Below are 17,940 nucleotides of genomic sequence, written 5' to 3' on the forward strand. Positions count from 1 at the left end.
TCAAAATGTCCCAAACAATTTAGAAACAAAAGAAGCAAAAAGCGGGCCCATGCGGAACCATGCTCAGTACGCCACTGGGCGGGAAGATGAGAAAATAAACACAAAGAAATCCTCGGGATAATAACTAGTATAATAAAAATGAAAGAGATCCTTGAAAGGGAAGAACCGAAGAAGAAATTTGAAATCTTTTATAACTTATGCAATGCCTGTTACAAAAACATCATTTTATTTTAACGCAAAAAAGTTGTAAAATTATTTTTACAAAAGTTATTCCATTTTAAATTGTTAAGTCGCGGATATCCTTGCTATAAGAAAAGAAAGATAAAATTAAAAAAATAATTATTCTTGACGATTTTTGTCTTTTATTGACTGGTCTAAAAATCGAAACTGTTCTTGAATGAATCCTAATCCATTGGTTCCAAAACGTGTACACTTTACACACGGTCCATCTGTCAAATCGAGTGATCATCCTTGACTGGAACAAAATTCGAACATTAGCAATCAGCTGATAACCATTGTTGTTGACGTGTAAATGAACGTTGATTGCGAAGGGCTCAGGGGGCCATAAAAACATAAGCAAATTGTCAATAACTCCTGTTTTCTGTGCTAAAAGTTAAACAAGTTTATTACCTACCTTTATTTATAATGAATTACTTTTTATAACGATTATAGCGCGCATGGTCTGATAGCAAATTCTTGTTGACATTTCAAAAATTATATATTCAAGATTTCCCTCTTTCATGGTAGTCGGTGTTGCGGTTTGTTGACTACTTGGTGGCCGTTTATAGTGTAGTGCAAGGAATCGACATGCTTGAAGGTTACGGACCCGTGGCACAAGCCTTCTTCGGCACCCTTTTCACATGGTCTCTGACAGCGGCAGGGGCCGCTGTTTGCTTATTTGTACGAGGCTCACAGGTTAGAAACATAACCTCAAATTAAATATAAACAAAAATAAAACGGCCCCCCAAACTGTTCCTATTTCATATTCATCAAATTTATATACTTACATTAGTCTCTTAAACTGTATAACATAGACTTTCATTCATCAGTTGTTCGTTTTTAGATGTTTTATTTAGTTTTTGTAGTTTTTATCTAATAGTGTAATTTTTGAATGTAAAAGTAGTTTTTTTTTTAAATGTGCCTTAGTATGTGAGGATAGGGCTTTTCATTCAGTCATTTGTTTGGAGCTTCTGTCATATGTAGTATAATCCGTGTATATTAATGTTATACACAGATTATACAACAACATATGACTGAAGCTCGAAACAAATGACAATCGATGAAAAAATGAAACTAAGTGATTAACACACTGACGGACAGTGCGTCAAATGTATAAGCAAGTGTTGTGACACTATATGTATTTTGCAAAGTAGAATAGGGAAAATGCAACGTCTATAAACGTTGTGTCACACTACATCAATCAAAATTAGACATCTATAGACTCTGTCCGTCAACGTGTTAACCAGTTATGATATGATTCTTCTTTAAGTGCCCTGTCAGTTGCTAGCAACAGGGCAATTCTGATCTTGCTTATGGCACTTCTGAATAGTTTGACAAATGTGAGCTCGAACCACTTCCGCAGATTTTGGAGCCACGAGTCTCCTGCCTGGCCCTCGCTTACTATCTATTTTCCCTTGGACAATCAATTGCAGTAGGCCAGTGGTGCTCAGACTTACACTGCATGCTAGTAAAAAAAATTAAAAAATATAAAGCTTTATTTCACATTTCCATTTGATAGAACGTTGTAACTACAGAGAGTTGTAATTAGAGATGTTTTCATCTTAATTTTACTTGGATGTTAATGCACTTTATGAAGTTCATCGCACTTCATGTCATCCACAAGTAAGCGCAGTCTCCACCTTTTCCATGTGTATTTGTTCCGTGAATCGCGATCGACTTCAAAAACTTTGGCGATCGACCGGTCAATCGTGATCGACTGTTTGAGCACCGCTGCAGTAGGCAATATGTGGCCTAGATATTAAAGTTTTCTTTGGTTAATTGTGCCCACGATTTCTTTCTCTTTTCCAATTCTGTGGATTACCTCTGTGTTGGTGACATGTTCGGTCCAGGATATACAAAGAATGCATAGGTACTCCCACATTTTGAATGCTTCTAGTTTTTTCATGAGCTTTTCTGTCAGCGTCCAGGCCTCCACACCATATAGTAAAAATGATGATATGATTATTTTATTCTAAATGTGGCAAAACAAATGACAAATAAAGTATATACAGGGTGTCCCGAAAATATTTGTCATAAATTATACCACACATTCTGGGGTCAAAAATAGTTCGATTGAACCTAACTTACCTTAGTACAAATGTGCTCATAAAAAAAGTTACAGCCCTTTGAACTTACAAAGTAAAAATCGATTTTTTTCAATATATCGGAAACTATTAGAGATTTTTTGTTGAAAATGGACATGGGTTTTGTTCCCTTAAACCTCCCCAAACTTTTGTGTATGTTCCAATTAATTCATTATTGTGGTACCATTAGTTAAACACAACGTTTCTAAAACTTTTTTGCCTCTTGGTATTTTTTAGATAAGCCAGTTTTTATCGGGATGCGTCTTCTTTTTTAATATGATTACATAAAAATTTTATGGGGGTTTTGTTCCTTTAAACCCCCCAAATGTTTGTGTACGTTCCAATTAAACTATTATTGTGGTACCATTAGGTAAACACAATGTTTTTAAAACTTTTTTGCCTCTTAGTCTTTTTTTGATAAGTCACCTTTTATCGAGATGTGGCTTCTTTTTCAAAAATATACCTAATAATGTAAATTATAAATAAATTTTCAGATTATTGACAGCTCTCTATAATCGTACTTAACCATATACAAATATGTGGTGAATTCGACAAATATTCAAAATATCTCGATAAACACTGGCTTATCGAAAAAGTACTAAGAGGCAAAAAAAGTTTTAAAAATATTGTGTTTACCTAATATGACAACAATAATAATTTAATTTTAACGTACACGAAAGTTTGGGGGGGTTTAAGGGAACAAAATCCCCATAAAATTTTTATGGGGTGCACAAATTTCATTTTAATTTTTTTTTAAGATGTTGCTACTACAAGAATGCCTCCAGTCCATTTTCAATAAAAAATCTCTAAGAGTTTTCGATATATGAAAAAAAAATCGATTTTCAGTTTGTAACTTCAAGGGCTGTAACTTTTTTTGTGTGCACTATTTTATATAGGTAAGTGAGGTTCAATCAACCTATTTTTGACCCCAGAATCTGTGGTATAATTTATGACCAATCTTTTCAGGACACCCTGTATAATCAATCTATCATTTCTACTGATTTTAAAGTCAGCTGATACTCCATTCCATTTCTTATTTCTGCTACAAGTCTTGCTTTACTGCTCCTAACCATTTCTTCTTTGGACATCCCCTTAATTACTTTTTCCCCATTTCTCACTCCTTCAGTATTGTTGGAACATTTCTGTTCTCTGACATTCGTATACATAACCAAGTCATCTAGGTATTTGGGCTCATATTTTTACTGTAATTATTGGTTTTCTATACATCCTCATTATTTCTTTATTTGTTCACCTTCTCCAAATATTCTCGTTTGCGGTATGGCATAGTATTTTGGGGTACGTCCTGTAAATTCAGTGAAGTCTTTCTATCTTAAAAGAGAATAGTCCGTTGTATTGCTGGTATTTCTCGAATAACTAGCTGTAAGAGTTATTTTACTAGATATAAACTTTTAACTGTGCCGTGCTTATATTTTTGAAGCTTGCGTTTTTATTCATTCAAATCTTGAGAAATTTAAAACTAATAGTCAAATTCACAATATAAATACAAGGCAGAATCAAAAATTACATGTGCCTTTTTCTAAAAAAAATATGCATTTTTACTCACCTGCAATAATAGGTCAAAGAATATATAATAAGGTACCCGAGCCAATAAAAAAATGTAAGAATAGAATAGAATAGAATAGAAATATGCTTTATTGTCACTGAAAATTATACAATTTTATGGACAAAGCTTAACATAGATTCACGAAAAAGATATACATAACAATAACAATAACAAATACAATTTTATAAAATTAGATAAATCGTCAATAAAAAAAATATATAAACAAGTTAAAAAAAAGTGAAGTAAAAAAACAAAAACCAATATATTGCAAAATTACTATAAATTGCAAAATTGAACCTACAACATAATATAATAAAACAAACAAAGGAACTAATAAGTTTAAGCTGCTGTATGTGACACCCAAATATAGATAAATACACTTTAGTTACTTGTACATTACTGTGATTTCTTAGTTAGTCATTAAGAAACTCTTCTACTGAATAATATGGTCTTTTAGATAAATGAGCTTTTGTCATTTTACGGAACTTGAGAAAGGATGTTGCAGATTTAAGTTGTAAAGGGAGATGGTTGTATAGTTTTTTTGCGGAATATAGTATAGATTTCTTTACTAACTCAGAAGACGGGATCGGTAAATAGACATCAAAAGTTGAATTTCTGGTGGAGTAGTCATGATGAGGCCTTGCTGGAAAGACATGCATGTGTTTACGAATTAAGCAAACAGTTTCTAAAATATACAAAGATGGAAGGGTTAAAATTTCGTGATCTTTAAAGTAACTTCTGCAATGGGTTGTTCTTCTGAGGCCAAACAGATATCTTATTGCTCTTTTTTGTAATTTGAAAATAACATCAAATTGGGCAGCTGTACTAGACCCCCAAAAAGGAAGACCATATCGAAGATGAGACTCGAATAAAGAAAAATATGTTATTTTAGAAGATGCTAAATTGAGTTCCTTCGAAACAGATCTTATGGCATAGCAGGCCGAGGCGAGTTTCTTACTTAACAAATCGATATGAAGGGACGATTTGAGGTTGCTGTCTAAAAGAATACCAAGAAATTTTACAGAATCAACGGTAGAGATCTGGCTGCTATTCACAAGCAGGGGTTGAAGAGCACCGTTATATGATAATGCTACCGTTTTATCCACGTTAAAGGAGAGTAAATTAGAGTCAGACCAGGTTTTTATCGTAAGAAGATTAGAAGTTATAGTTGCATGAAGAGTTGCAATAGTTGAGTTGCTCCAAGTGATACTGGTATCATCAGCAAAAAGAAAAATTTTTCCATCGATTTTTAAATTAGTGATGTCATTTATAAAGATCAGGAAAAGTAGAGGACCCAATACTGAACCTTGTGGTACTCCACATATAATGTTTTTGAGACTAGAGTCAGTATCATTTGCTCTAACCAATTGTTTCCTATTATCTAAGTAAGATTTAAACCAATTCAAAGAAATACCTCGCATTCCATAGTAATTAAGTTTTTTAATCAAAATGTTGTGATTTACACAATCAAAAGCTTTGGAATAGTCACAGAAAACAGTGGCAGTATAAAGATTATTGTTTAGTGCTTGGTAAACCTCGTGAAGTACAGAAAACATGGCATCAGTTGTACATTTATTAGTTAAGAAGCCGAACTGATTTTGTGATAAAATATTGTTATCAAAGAGAAAGGACATAAGTCGGGTTTTTATGAGCCTCTCAATAATTTTGGAGAGTACAGGGCGTACCGGTAGTAGAATGTGAAAATATTTAAATTAACTTAAAAGATTTTTTATTGCAGAATACGTTTTATTCTGTTGATGAATATTTTAATAGTTGACATTATTTTAAGTATATGCTAGTAATTTTACATTTTCTATTTGTGTTTGTCTTGTAATCTTAGGTTTAGCGTAATTTTAGATTTACATTTTTACTGTGACTGATCCTATACAAATTGTATTTGTCAAAAAGGAAATAAAGTATTATTATTATAATCCATGTTTCGCTGGCATAATCACTGTGGGTCTGATTATTGTCTCATGCACTGGCAGTTTAGCTGTTCTTGGCACATTTTTGCTCTCAGTATTGAATTTAGTGACCCTAGCGCTTTGCTCCCCTTCGTTAATCTTTTGTCTATTTATTTTCCTTCTTTTCTAGTGTTCATTATGGTTACTCCGTATTCAAATTCTGACACTTTTTCAAAACTATAGACAGCCTCTGCTTCTTTCAGTTAATATTTTTGCTATCATTTGTTATTGTCTTCCCTCATTGTGATTATACTATTCTTAAAGGAATAGAAACCTAATATTCAAACTGTACAAAAATATTTACTATTTTGATGAGAAAACATTCTTTCCAAATAAAAATTTCTACTTTAAATAAAATTCAATCCAAAAGTTTTGTTGGAAATGTATGGATAAGTACTCAATATTTGGATTATCAGTTCAAATCTTATATTAGCATATTTTGCGATGTATCTCCATTCTCTTGATGACCTATACAAATTCTTACTGTGCTTAATGGTTAATTTAACATACACTTCTATTGGTTCTATCTTTACCCTTTCGTGAGTATTCTGTATGAGGTTCCTAATGTTTTCTATGCCTCCTTGCTTTGGAGTTTCCCATTAAGCTATCTATATCTTTACATTTTTTTTTGCCAAAATTGGTGGTTTTACTCTTTATTTTTTTTTGTTTCATAAATATGCCTTCTGTCTTCTTTCCTGTGGTCAGCCACTTTTGGTAAGCTTTCTTCTTTTCTTTTATTTGGTTTTCTAACTTCATTGTCCACCAATAAGTCTTCTTCTGCTGCTAGGTGTATTTGGGTTTTCATATTTTCATATCGGCCTTCATTTGTTATCCATTATCTATATTTCTTTTTTGATACTAGTCTCAATTTATAAAGAAAGGAGATTAACTCGTTGTTTAGTTTATCTATAGGATACCTTTTTGAGTTTTTGTTTTCACCCTCGTTACATTTTATTTTTATTAGACTATTGTGACTGTTATTTCTTATGTATATTATTGGTCTCACCAAATGGTGGTCTGATCCACAGGTGGATCTACATATGGCTCTACAACTTCTGTTTAAAATACTGTTGCATATGTTCTGAAACTCAACCAGATTTCTACCTTTGGCTTTGGCCTTGTTCTGTAAGTCCCAGTTCTTGTACCATTGTCAGTTTTGGAACTTACTGTATACCAACAACTGACCATTATTGGTTTAACTTTTAACTGATATAACTTCTTGATCTTTGACTGTTTTATTAATTTTTTTTAATTATACGTAAGTACATTTTTTAAATTGTTGTTTAAAATTTCCATTTTTTTGACCACCAACTTTTATTGTTTCAGAGAAAACTACTGGATGCCAGTCTAGGTTTTGCTGCAGGCGTAATGACTGCAGCTTCCTTCTGGTCTCTTCTGGAACCTGCTTTGGAACAGGCTGCCTCATCTAAGAGGTATGGAGAAAATGGCGAGTTCGCCTTTATTCCAGTCGGAGCCGGTTTTCTCTTGGGAGCCTTGTTTGTGTTTGGTGCCGATAGGCTGATAACAGTGCTGGGGGTGCATTCACCAAATATGATGTTAGGTGAGTATTTACTGATTGCAAGTCAAGTTTTTTATTCTGTTAGACTAATGTAAAGTAATGTAATGAAGTAAAATAAGAAAAAAATGTACATTACAAACAAAACAAAGGTCACTGGTGTAATGTAACGAATTGTTGATCTTAAATGAAAATGAGTTGGGCACTTCGCCAGGTAAAGCTATTTTCAACATTGGTGAAGACAGGGCTGATTGATTCTGATTATTATAATACGGATGCACGAGACAAGAATACCACTGAGAGTGGAAACCAAATAGAAGGAGGAGAACAGGACATCTTAGATTACAGTGGATATGAACGGACAAATAAAAGCAGCAATGGAAAAGAGAGACTTGTGAAGAATATATTTATTATATGACAAGCAGGGCTGGATTTACATATGGGCTGAATGGGCTATAGCCCGGGGCGGTAAATTTTGGTAAAAAAGTAAAAAATGACGGGGGGAGGGCGGAAAATTGTGGATAACCCAGAGGCGGCAAATCTTCAAATCCGCCTCTGACGACAAGAAGAAATGGCGATTGAGATGTGATAAACGGCAAACAGAATATGCTGTGTAAAGCCATGGATAAGTATAACTGAACAGATTTAACTGAAACCCTCAAGGTCACTTGCACCGCATCATCGAACGTCTATCGTGCCTTCTCTTCGCGATTGCAGATAAATGGGTTTTACTGTAAGTAATTGTAAGTAGGTAATAACAAAGGTGTAGATTTCTATACACTTCCACACTAATTTTTGATGAAGTTGTGTTGGCAATAGATCGTCCAAAACGAAAAATATAACCATATTCAATGCCGTCTATAGGCCAAACTGATAACTTTTCGTGTTGCCCATGTAATAAGTAACAGAAAAGAATAAGTGCAAGAAAGCATCAAAACTGGTGTGAGTTTTGACTGAATCTCACCCCACCGTGACAAAAAGGGTTTAATTATTATCTTTTGCCTAATGTAAATATTTTTGGACCATACGCATGTCCCCAAAGTACCTAGAGGATGTCCTTCGATTATACAAAACAGTGAACTATTAGGAGAACTGGTTCTAAGACTTTATTTGGTCTGGTTTTATAGTTACTAATTAACACGATATGAAGGGGTTGTGCACACGAGAAATAAAAGTGATAAGCGACAAAAACGTTTATTAACAGCAACATTTAGTAGCAAAAGGGAGAGAAAATAGTTTATTATACAAATTTCCGCGAGACAATTAGCGAGAGGAGTAATTATTGTGAGAGTGTAACGTATTTTCACGACTAGTAGAGAGGAGCAAACACTTTAACACCACGCCTTACGGAGGCTGGTTAGAGACTGACTCAAATTCTATTCAAAATGACTGCATCATCTTATTTTACACTTTTCTGCCTGAAAAGGGACCACACACATGTTATTCTTCTAAAACTGCAAAATATTTTCTCGCTAAGGGTAAGAATGTCACTAACAAGAGCATATCCATCCACATATGTTTCTACCCTGGCGACCACCGGAGACGCCTAAACAGCGACCATATGTCCGGTTTATCTTTTCTGGTTAACCGTTTTAACACAACACTTAAAAACAAAATTCTTAAATCTCACTAGCAAATGGTACAGATTGTCCCAACAAATTTAAGAGCGAGATTTTTATATAAATGCGAATTAATTTAAATAACTGTTTTCACAACAAAAACAAAACAAAATTTTAATACGGCCTCGATTATTACGATTATTGTTACAAGTTACAATTATTATTCTATTCTTTCAAATACCTTTGTAATGTCTGAAGGTAAAGGTAAATTAAAAAATACCAATGCAACCGCAATTTTCAGTCAGCCTTGTCAGTTATTTGCGTAGATATTATGTTCTTGATCTATTTAAGTTGTTTTTACAAATTATTCAGATGCACTATTTACATGTATTAATATTATTTTAAGATCACTCAATAGAACAAGAATCATGCAAAAAATCAGTGGACTTTTGTTTTGTTTGTAATTTAACATCCTGGCTTAGTAACCGACGAAAATGATTTAACTTCACCACTATCTGGGGCAGCAGTTAACAAAATTTGCAATAGGTCGATAGGTACCATAAGAAGAATAACCCCGTTACTTCTTCCTATTGGTGATTAATTTATGTACAGTTTACATTTTTCTGTACAGTCCGGGATATCCATTCCAAGAAGTGCCTTGTCAGGAAGTACATGAACACCATCAAGTCTCCTTATTGTTGAATTTCTTTCCTAATTTTTCTTCGCCTGTTACGCATAATGATTGATTGGAGATTTTTAGAAAAAACGGCGACAGACATGTTGTTAACGTCCGCATTTATAACTACAAGTTAACTTTGAAATCTTTCTACTTCCGAGAAAATTACCAACAGGATTTTAATAACAATATTTCACTTGCCTTAAGAGTATATATTAAAGAATTATTAAAAGAATACAAAACCTTGCCCTTTAAGAAGTAAAAATGTGTAATATTCTTTCATGGACCTTGCGATAGAAAATGTTTGTTCCTTTAACATCGTATGATAACTACAGTCGGAAAAATGAAAGAATACCCATGTACGATCACATCAATCACTTATTTTGTATTTGCTGTCTTTTTCTATAAATAACAAACGTTTGTTATAGAAAAAGATAGCATAAACAAATTAAGTGATTGATGTGATCGTTCATGGGTATTCTTTCATATTTCCGACTGTATCTATTTACCGATTCAGGGACAAGTATTTTTTAGGATATTTGCATTAATAGGGTCATAAGAGCAGTTAATACAAGTAAAGCTTTCAGTATTTATTTATATAGAGTGTATCTAATAATTACTTTACTCTCAATTAATTACTTAATTATCAATTATTCTTTTTTATTTTTGTTTTATTTATTCTCATATTCCGTCTATTTATTTCAGCGTTAAATACACCAAGTAGTCGAAGAGACAGTCGTCGTAGTAGCGCGCGCAGAGATTCACACTACATTCCCGACACGGCTACCATTGAGGGATTCACAGAAACAGGAGGAGCGCTGCATCAGAGAAAGGGGGGTAAGTACTTTGCAATGATTGCAACTTGCAACCAATCAAAATACAGGATTTTTGTTGTGTGACATGAAATTTCCTCAGGTCTAGGGTTTTTGTACATACTTATAAATACTCGTACATACAGTTGAGTCCCCGAGTCTTTACCCGTGCGTCATCATTTAAATTAAAGCATACGAAATAAGTCGGAAATTTACTAATACGCTGTGAGCTCGTACGTAGAGGGGATATTTACAAATTCGCGAACGCCAGTAGTGACAAGTTTGTAAACGTTTACCGGAAATTTGACATAAATGTCAAAGTGATTAATTTAAAATTAAAATTAAAAACATTAATTATAAACAATATTAGTTGGTCAAAGCTGTGGTATATATTTTTACCTTAAATATACTTACGTTTTAAATACTGAATTTAAGTTTTTTTAATGTTCCGTAATATCTAATTATAAATAATCTATTATAATCTTAGCGCCATCTACACGATTATTGTCAAAGTATCCGAAGTAAGAAATTGATATTTTATCAATAGAACGTCAAAATGATTAGAAAAATCTTAAAAAAATCGATTACAATTTAATTACTTTTTTGCGTTGTAAATATTAAACGATAACAATTAAATAATAAATTTAAAAATTACCGGTAAAAGTTGAATTATTAACCGCTAGGAGCGACACCAGCGAAGCTCACAGCGTATAAACGCAAAGTAAGTGACAAAAAGTGGGTATTATTCCGATCACTGGTTATAGTATAAAATTTGACTTTATCAAATAAATAGAGAGTCAAATTTAAGTTTTGCTTTAAAATTTTGGTGCATAATTACAGCTACATTTGAAGTAGCTTAATAAATTATTTTATTATCATTGATTAATAAATAAATAAACAATTTATAAAAAAATTCGATAACATATTTTCTTTTTGTTATTTTATTCACTTTGGCGGAACATTAAACACAAGCATTCCTTAACTGTATCAATGAGGTTAGCCTTGTACGTTGTCAAAATTTATCGTAAAATAACATAAACTTATCATAAAATTTCTAACTACAATATAAAATTAGTTGTGAAAACAACTGTTTGTATACTATAAAAAACTTCAAAATGCAAAAATTCGACAAAATAACAGCAAAAAATTTAACAAACTGACAGCCACAAAATTAAACAAACCAAAACGTCAGAAATTGTACTTAAAATATGTGAAAACATCCCCAATCGTCTTTCTTTGTACCTATCTCTTTTCAATGCACTGAGTCTAGATCGTTCATAAAAATAACATGTGTTTTTACTTAATAACAGGCGGCAGCAGGGCCCTGAGCATGCCAAATGGAATTCTATTTTGCTCGCGTCACAAAATCGAATTTCACAATGCAAGAATCGACCGCTGCTAGGCAACGTGACGTCACTAAAATAGAATTATATTTTGCGTGCTCCCACTACTGGTTTGTCATTAGTTTCATGCGTGGAAGAGAATGATGCTAGATAAAAAGTATGTGTTTTATCTCGTTAGGTATTAATAACGCACGGGTAAAGAATCGCGGACTCAACTGTACTTTTGTATTTCTCATGAGACACCTAAACTAAGGATTCATTTATTATTTCATACAAGGAGTTCTTTAGTAAGTTACACTTATCCAACCATACGGAGATATAACCATATTTTTCCAAATAAGTGCAGAGATTATCGAGTCTCATCTGAACTAAGAAGAAGAAGAAGAAGAAGAGAAGAAAAGATGAGTTAAACCTTTTAAAGCAATGAGAAGTCTTAGATCTAAAAATCTAAAACTTCTATCGTTGAAACCAAAATACTGGAGATGACCTGAATTCGTGCTTTCTAAAATTTGCAAGGCAAACGAACGATACATGAAGCAAACTAGTGGGAATCTAAGATTGCATTCCACAACCCGTCAATTTATCTAGGTAAAATTCTCTCCACATATGCTCTTTACTGCAAAATACTCTTAACAACTTTCTAAACTGGTCCGCCAAAATTGGAGTCAAGTTTTCATCTAGAAAATCCAAAGTCATACACTTCACTAGAAGACATCACCCTCACCCTCCTATACTTCACCTAAATTGATCTCCTCTTCAAGTGGTTTATAAACACAAATTATTAGGAGTAATATTCGATAAAAGACTTACATGGAGAGATCAGATACAGAACACAAGAACAAGCTGCCTAAATAGAATCAATATCTTAAAAACTCTGGCTCACCATCAATGGGGTGCAGAAGAGGAAGTCCTCTTAAGAATTTACAGAACCTTGATCCGCTCTAGATTGGATTACGGAAGCATTTTCTACATATCAGCGTCCGACACTCAGCTTAAAAGCCTGAATACAATTCACAACACTTCCTTACGCATTAGCCTTGGAGTATTTAAATCAAGTCATTCTGAAAGTATCTATGTCGAATCTTCAGAACCCCCACTTTTTATAAGACGGCAACGTTGACTACTATCTTACTTCTCTAGAGTATCTGCTAATCCGAAAAATCCAGTCGTTAAACTAATTAATACCCCCACCCTGTTCCAGATAATACTTACCCTCGATCACATTCTTTCTCACAAATTTTAAAAACTCTGCTAAAAGATACAGATCTAACAATCACAACTCCTGTTACTACGTCCAGTATTCCTCCGTGGACCAAAAAGCTACCTACTGTCGTTACCAGCTTAAATCGATACAAAAAAGAAGAAACACCCAGAACTCTCTTGGTACAGAAATTTCAAGAACTTATATATACACAGCACTATGACAAAATTCTTTACACAGATGCCTCCAAAGAAGAATAGGCCGTCGGATGTTCCGTCACCACCTCAAATACAACAGTAGTATCATATCGACTTTCTCCCAGATGCAGTATACACACAGCTGAATTGTACGGAATACTTAAGGCATTAGAGTTGCCCACTACTAACGAGAAATCATCAATGATATGTACCGATTCTCTCGCTGCGATTGGTTTAATCAAAAATATATACTCCTTACATCCCATTGTACAGAGCATCCACAATATCTGCCAACAACAGTCAAAAAATGGTATTTCAGTAACCATCATCTGGATATCATTTCATGTTGTTGGTATCAATGGAAATGATAGCGCTGATCAAGCAGCAAAACAGGCCTGCTCCCTTGAAAATCTAGAGAACATGCAACTTCACCAAGATCTAAAGGCTAAAATCAAGAACAATGTATTAAGCACCTGGCAAACACACTGGAACACGCAAAATACAAAGCTACGCACAATCCAACGAACTGTTACCTCCATCACCATGCCCCAAATGAGCAGAAAAGACAATATATTTATCAGAAGGCTCAGAATAGGTCACACTCGTTTTACTCATGGATATCTGATGTCCTCTGAAAATCGTCCTCGCTGTGAACATTGTGATGAGCCATTAACAGTCCAGCACATAGGTATTACTAGAATGTGTCCACTACAGAGTTCAAAGAGACTACTACAACTTTCAAAACAATTTAAGTGACTTACTCGGTTCTACAAACATATACAGTGCCATAATCTGTTTCCTAAAAGACTGTCACCTTTATTACTTAGTGTAATTATGTTGTTGTAACTTGTATCCTAACTTGTATAAAAACAAACTGTAATTATTGTATGTAAATAATATTGTAAAATTTTGTACCAGTGTCAATGGCCAATAGTTGCCGAGACACTTTAATTTAAATAAAAAAAAATTCTCTCCAATTTTGATTCCGTGTATGTACTCAGATAGGAAAAAAACTAAGAGAAAATGAAAGGCAGTTAATACTTCATTTCGTTTCAGAGGCAACCACCATCGTCTAGACCAGCGGTTCTTAATCTTGTTGAGTCATGTACCACCAAATTCTTTGTATTATTTTTGGTACCATCTAACTGAAATACCTACCTAGCTAGGTGATCTAATTAACTATAATAATGGTGCTGATTTTGGCTGTTTTGCGTTTTGTGTACCACCTCAAATAATGAAATGTACCACCAATAGTACATGTACTACAGATTGAGAACCGTTGGTCTAGACTTTAGATTAGAGGAATCAAGGAATCAAGAGTCGATGAAATTTTACCTAAATGAATTGACCGGTTGTGGAATGCAATCTTAGTCCCTCCTAGTCTGCTTCATTTATCGTTCGTTTCCCTTGCAACTCTTAGAAGGCACTAATTCAGGTTTTCACTAGAATCTTGGTTCCAACGATAGAAGTTTTGAGTTGGCCATTGAAATCCAATATGTGAGGTTTTCTCCAAAAAAGTTCCAACCACGTGGGGAGAGTCCTGTGTTGCCCTGGGTAACATCCAGGTTTATCTTTAACATCAGATGATTTTTATATAAATATGTAAAATAACTTTATCATTTACATTTAAAGGGTTTTACCCAATACATTTTGGTGGCTCAGGCATGCAAATTTTGGCTTTTAAACACTGATGATGGATTCCTTAATCCGAAAACGTTTTGTATTGTGACCCTTATTTAGGGTATTTTAATATATACCTTTTACAAGAAACTTGGTATTTTTTTTAGAAGTTTTAGATTTTCTCATTTAGACCCAGCTTTTGCTTAGTACCTTGAGTACCTTGGGTTAAATCAGGGGTAATAGTAGGCGGTTGAAGTGTAGCACTGGACCTGTTACCTTCCTTATATACCATAGGCCCTAGATATAACAGACTACCCTGCTATAATCCCAAAGCCTCCTCACTCCTCAGCGGTATAAAACGGGAGACTATTATTATTACTTTTGCTTAGTAAAACGGTTTAGTCCAGAGAAATAAGGTTTTTCTCGTGACACATCCCCCTCCAGGCCGAAACCAAATTTTTTGAGTAGTATGGACATCTATATTATTAACCTATATGTTTCCTGCAGCCGATTTTGATGATATACATAGTTATAAACAAATGAAGATCGAAAAACGGTAAAGTATCGCTTTTTTCGTCTATTACCAAAAAGTTAAGCACTTTAAACAAATTTGAGAGTAAGAAACTCATAAATCGTATAAAAAACTTCAATATGGCATTCGCTGAATATGTCCAACCTTATTGGTTGCTTAGAAAATTGCAAAATAAATCATAAATATTGAGTTTTTATAAATATTCGTAGCTTAGGTAAAAATTAACTTAGAATCTTCTTATTACGCGGAATGCCGAGACTTCTTGTACTTAAATTATATTTTAAATTTCAAAGCAATTGGTCAAATAGTTTAAAAGTTATTTAATTTATTTTTCCCAAATTCATTTTTTTTGCAACACTATAAGTCAGAAAATTATGAGGTTACAATAATACTTCGGACAGTTTATGAAAGAAGAACATTTATACTATTACCTTAATTAAAAATAAATGACAAAAAATAATTTTAAACAGTGTAAAATTATTTTTCAAAAACATGTCCATTTTTTGCTTACTTATAAACAATTAGAATAACTTTTTAACCGTTACCCGTAGAAAAATTATTTTTTCATATTTAGAAAGACTGAATTTTTATACACATTTAGAAAGAAAAACAACTGTTCTAGGACATTTAGGGACAAAGTTAGCCCCCCCCCATTTTTTTAATTCACATGTTATTGCAAAATTATTTTGCAATATCTATAATTACTTTTTGTCATTTTTTTTAAATTAAATTAATACTGTAAATTTTCTTCTTTCATAAACTATCCAAAATATTACTGTAACTTCATCATTTTCTGACTTACAGTGTTGCAAAAAAAATTAATTTTGGAAAAACAAATTAAATAACTTTTAAACTATTTGACCAATTGCTTTGGAATTTGGGGTGTAATTTAAGCACCATAAGTCTCAGCATTCCATGTAATAACAAGGTTCTAAGTTAATTTTTACATAAGTTATGAATATTTATAAAAACTCAAAATTTATGATTTATTTGGCAATTTTCTAAGTAACCAATAAGGATAGACATATTCAGCGAACGCCATATTGAAGTTTTTTATACGGTTTATGAGTTTATTACTCTAAAATTTGTTTAAAATGCCCAATTTTTTAGTAAGAGACGAAAAAAGCGAAAATTTACCGTTTTTTGATCTTCATTTGTTTATAACTATGTATATCATCAAAATCGGCTGCAGGAAACGTATAGGTTATTATTATAGATGACCATATTACTCGAAAAATTTGGTTTCAGCCTGGAGGGGGATGTGTCACCAACACGATATTTTTTTTCCTTATTTCTCTGAACTAGTTGGTTTTCGTTCTGATTCAGACCAGACCACAGGCTTCTCTGAAGATCGCAAGAGGATGATAGTTGCCTCTGAAACTGAATGTCTTACTTAACTGTCTCTCATTAAACCTTTTAATTAGTGAACTAAATATTTTTCGATGGTTTAAGACTATCTGAAATAAAAATATTTGTAAAAATCGTAACGTTTAAACATACAATACATAAATATTATCTGGGAGCACTCGATAATAAAGATCAATTTACTTACAAAAACATTATTTTACTGTATTAGTCAAAACCACCTTAACAGCCAAACAAAACACTGAGATTGCGTTATCATTAAATCGAAATATTTCCCGAAAGATGGAACAATCTTTTTATTAGAGTAATTAGCAAAACAAATATTACTAACTCATCTACAGTGCCAGACTTAGAACACGAGCAATTAATGAATAAGGATCTTTGTTGATTGAGCTTGTCATTTTTTACGACCATTTATGTATCACATAATAATGGGTCTTAAACCGATAGAGACTTATTTGCTTCAGTATTGCATATAAGTTATTTTTGAAGGTAAAGTTTGAACATTTCATCAAATATTGCAAATTATGGTGTGCTTATGTGGGGAATATCACGTACGCCATGTGCATTACTTGTTGCACTTTTCCAAAAGAATATGAGTCCATTTGCCAAATATTTTCAGTTTAATATAACAACAGGGGTATGGTTATTTTACTACAGAAATACGCTTACCTCTTTCAATATTTCTGACATCAGAGCGTTGCCAAAACATTACAATAAGACTTTTCATCATTGCCATGTTCCTCGTCCAGTGAGGAGTTAGGCATCATTACTTGTCAAAGATATTTTGTTTGTTCTTGTTTACTGTACAAATAATATCTAGGTACAATTCTTTATTCTAATTAATGATGTCAATCGGTATTCATTGCTTGCCAAAATATATGTAAGGAAAATGGTTAATATTATTAGAGATACTGGATACTGCTATGATTTTTCTCTTGTTCGTGTCTGGTTTTTCATGATTATTGATGCATCTATCACTGTACTCTGTGCTCATAATTCCAGACATATTTGCATCTGTGTGATTTCTGGAAGTCTCTACAGGGTGATTGATTAGTGGGGTAAAACTCAATAGATCCGCTATAGTAATATATAGCAAGAAAAGTTAATAACAAAAATGTTAGCCATCTTTGAGCTTCACATTACAAAATTAATTAGAATGTTACAGGTTGTTCGATAACACAGTGGCAGACCAAACTTATGTTTTTTTAAATGAAACATCCTATATTTTATTTTAAAATCGAAATCCTGTTAACTTCTCCATCACAAAACTATAAAGGTTATACAG

General features: G+C 33.0%; 1 protein-coding gene across 2 annotated transcripts in view; it reads left to right on the forward strand.

Annotated features, from left to right (window-relative positions):
• The first annotated feature begins 509 nt into the window (after positions 1 to 509).
• Positions 510 to 17,940, forward strand: part of LOC114329522 (zinc transporter ZIP11) — a 235,547-nt gene continuing 218,116 nt past the window's right edge. Inside the window, exons 1-3 of one of the 2 annotated variants that reach the window (XM_028278664.2) lie at positions 510 to 915; positions 7,158 to 7,392; positions 10,288 to 10,419. In XM_028278664.2, coding sequence (XP_028134465.1) covers positions 808 to 915; positions 7,158 to 7,392; positions 10,288 to 10,419 — 475 coding nt within the window. In that variant the 5' untranslated portion in view covers positions 510 to 807. The remainder of the gene's footprint in view (positions 916 to 7,157; positions 7,393 to 10,287; positions 10,420 to 17,940) is intronic. The other variant, XM_050656448.1, reaches the window with a different exon arrangement.

Source organism: Diabrotica virgifera, chromosome 7, assembly GCF_917563875.1.
Source record: "Diabrotica virgifera virgifera chromosome 7, PGI_DIABVI_V3a".
Lineage (NCBI taxonomy): Eukaryota > Metazoa > Arthropoda > Insecta > Coleoptera > Chrysomelidae > Diabrotica > Diabrotica virgifera.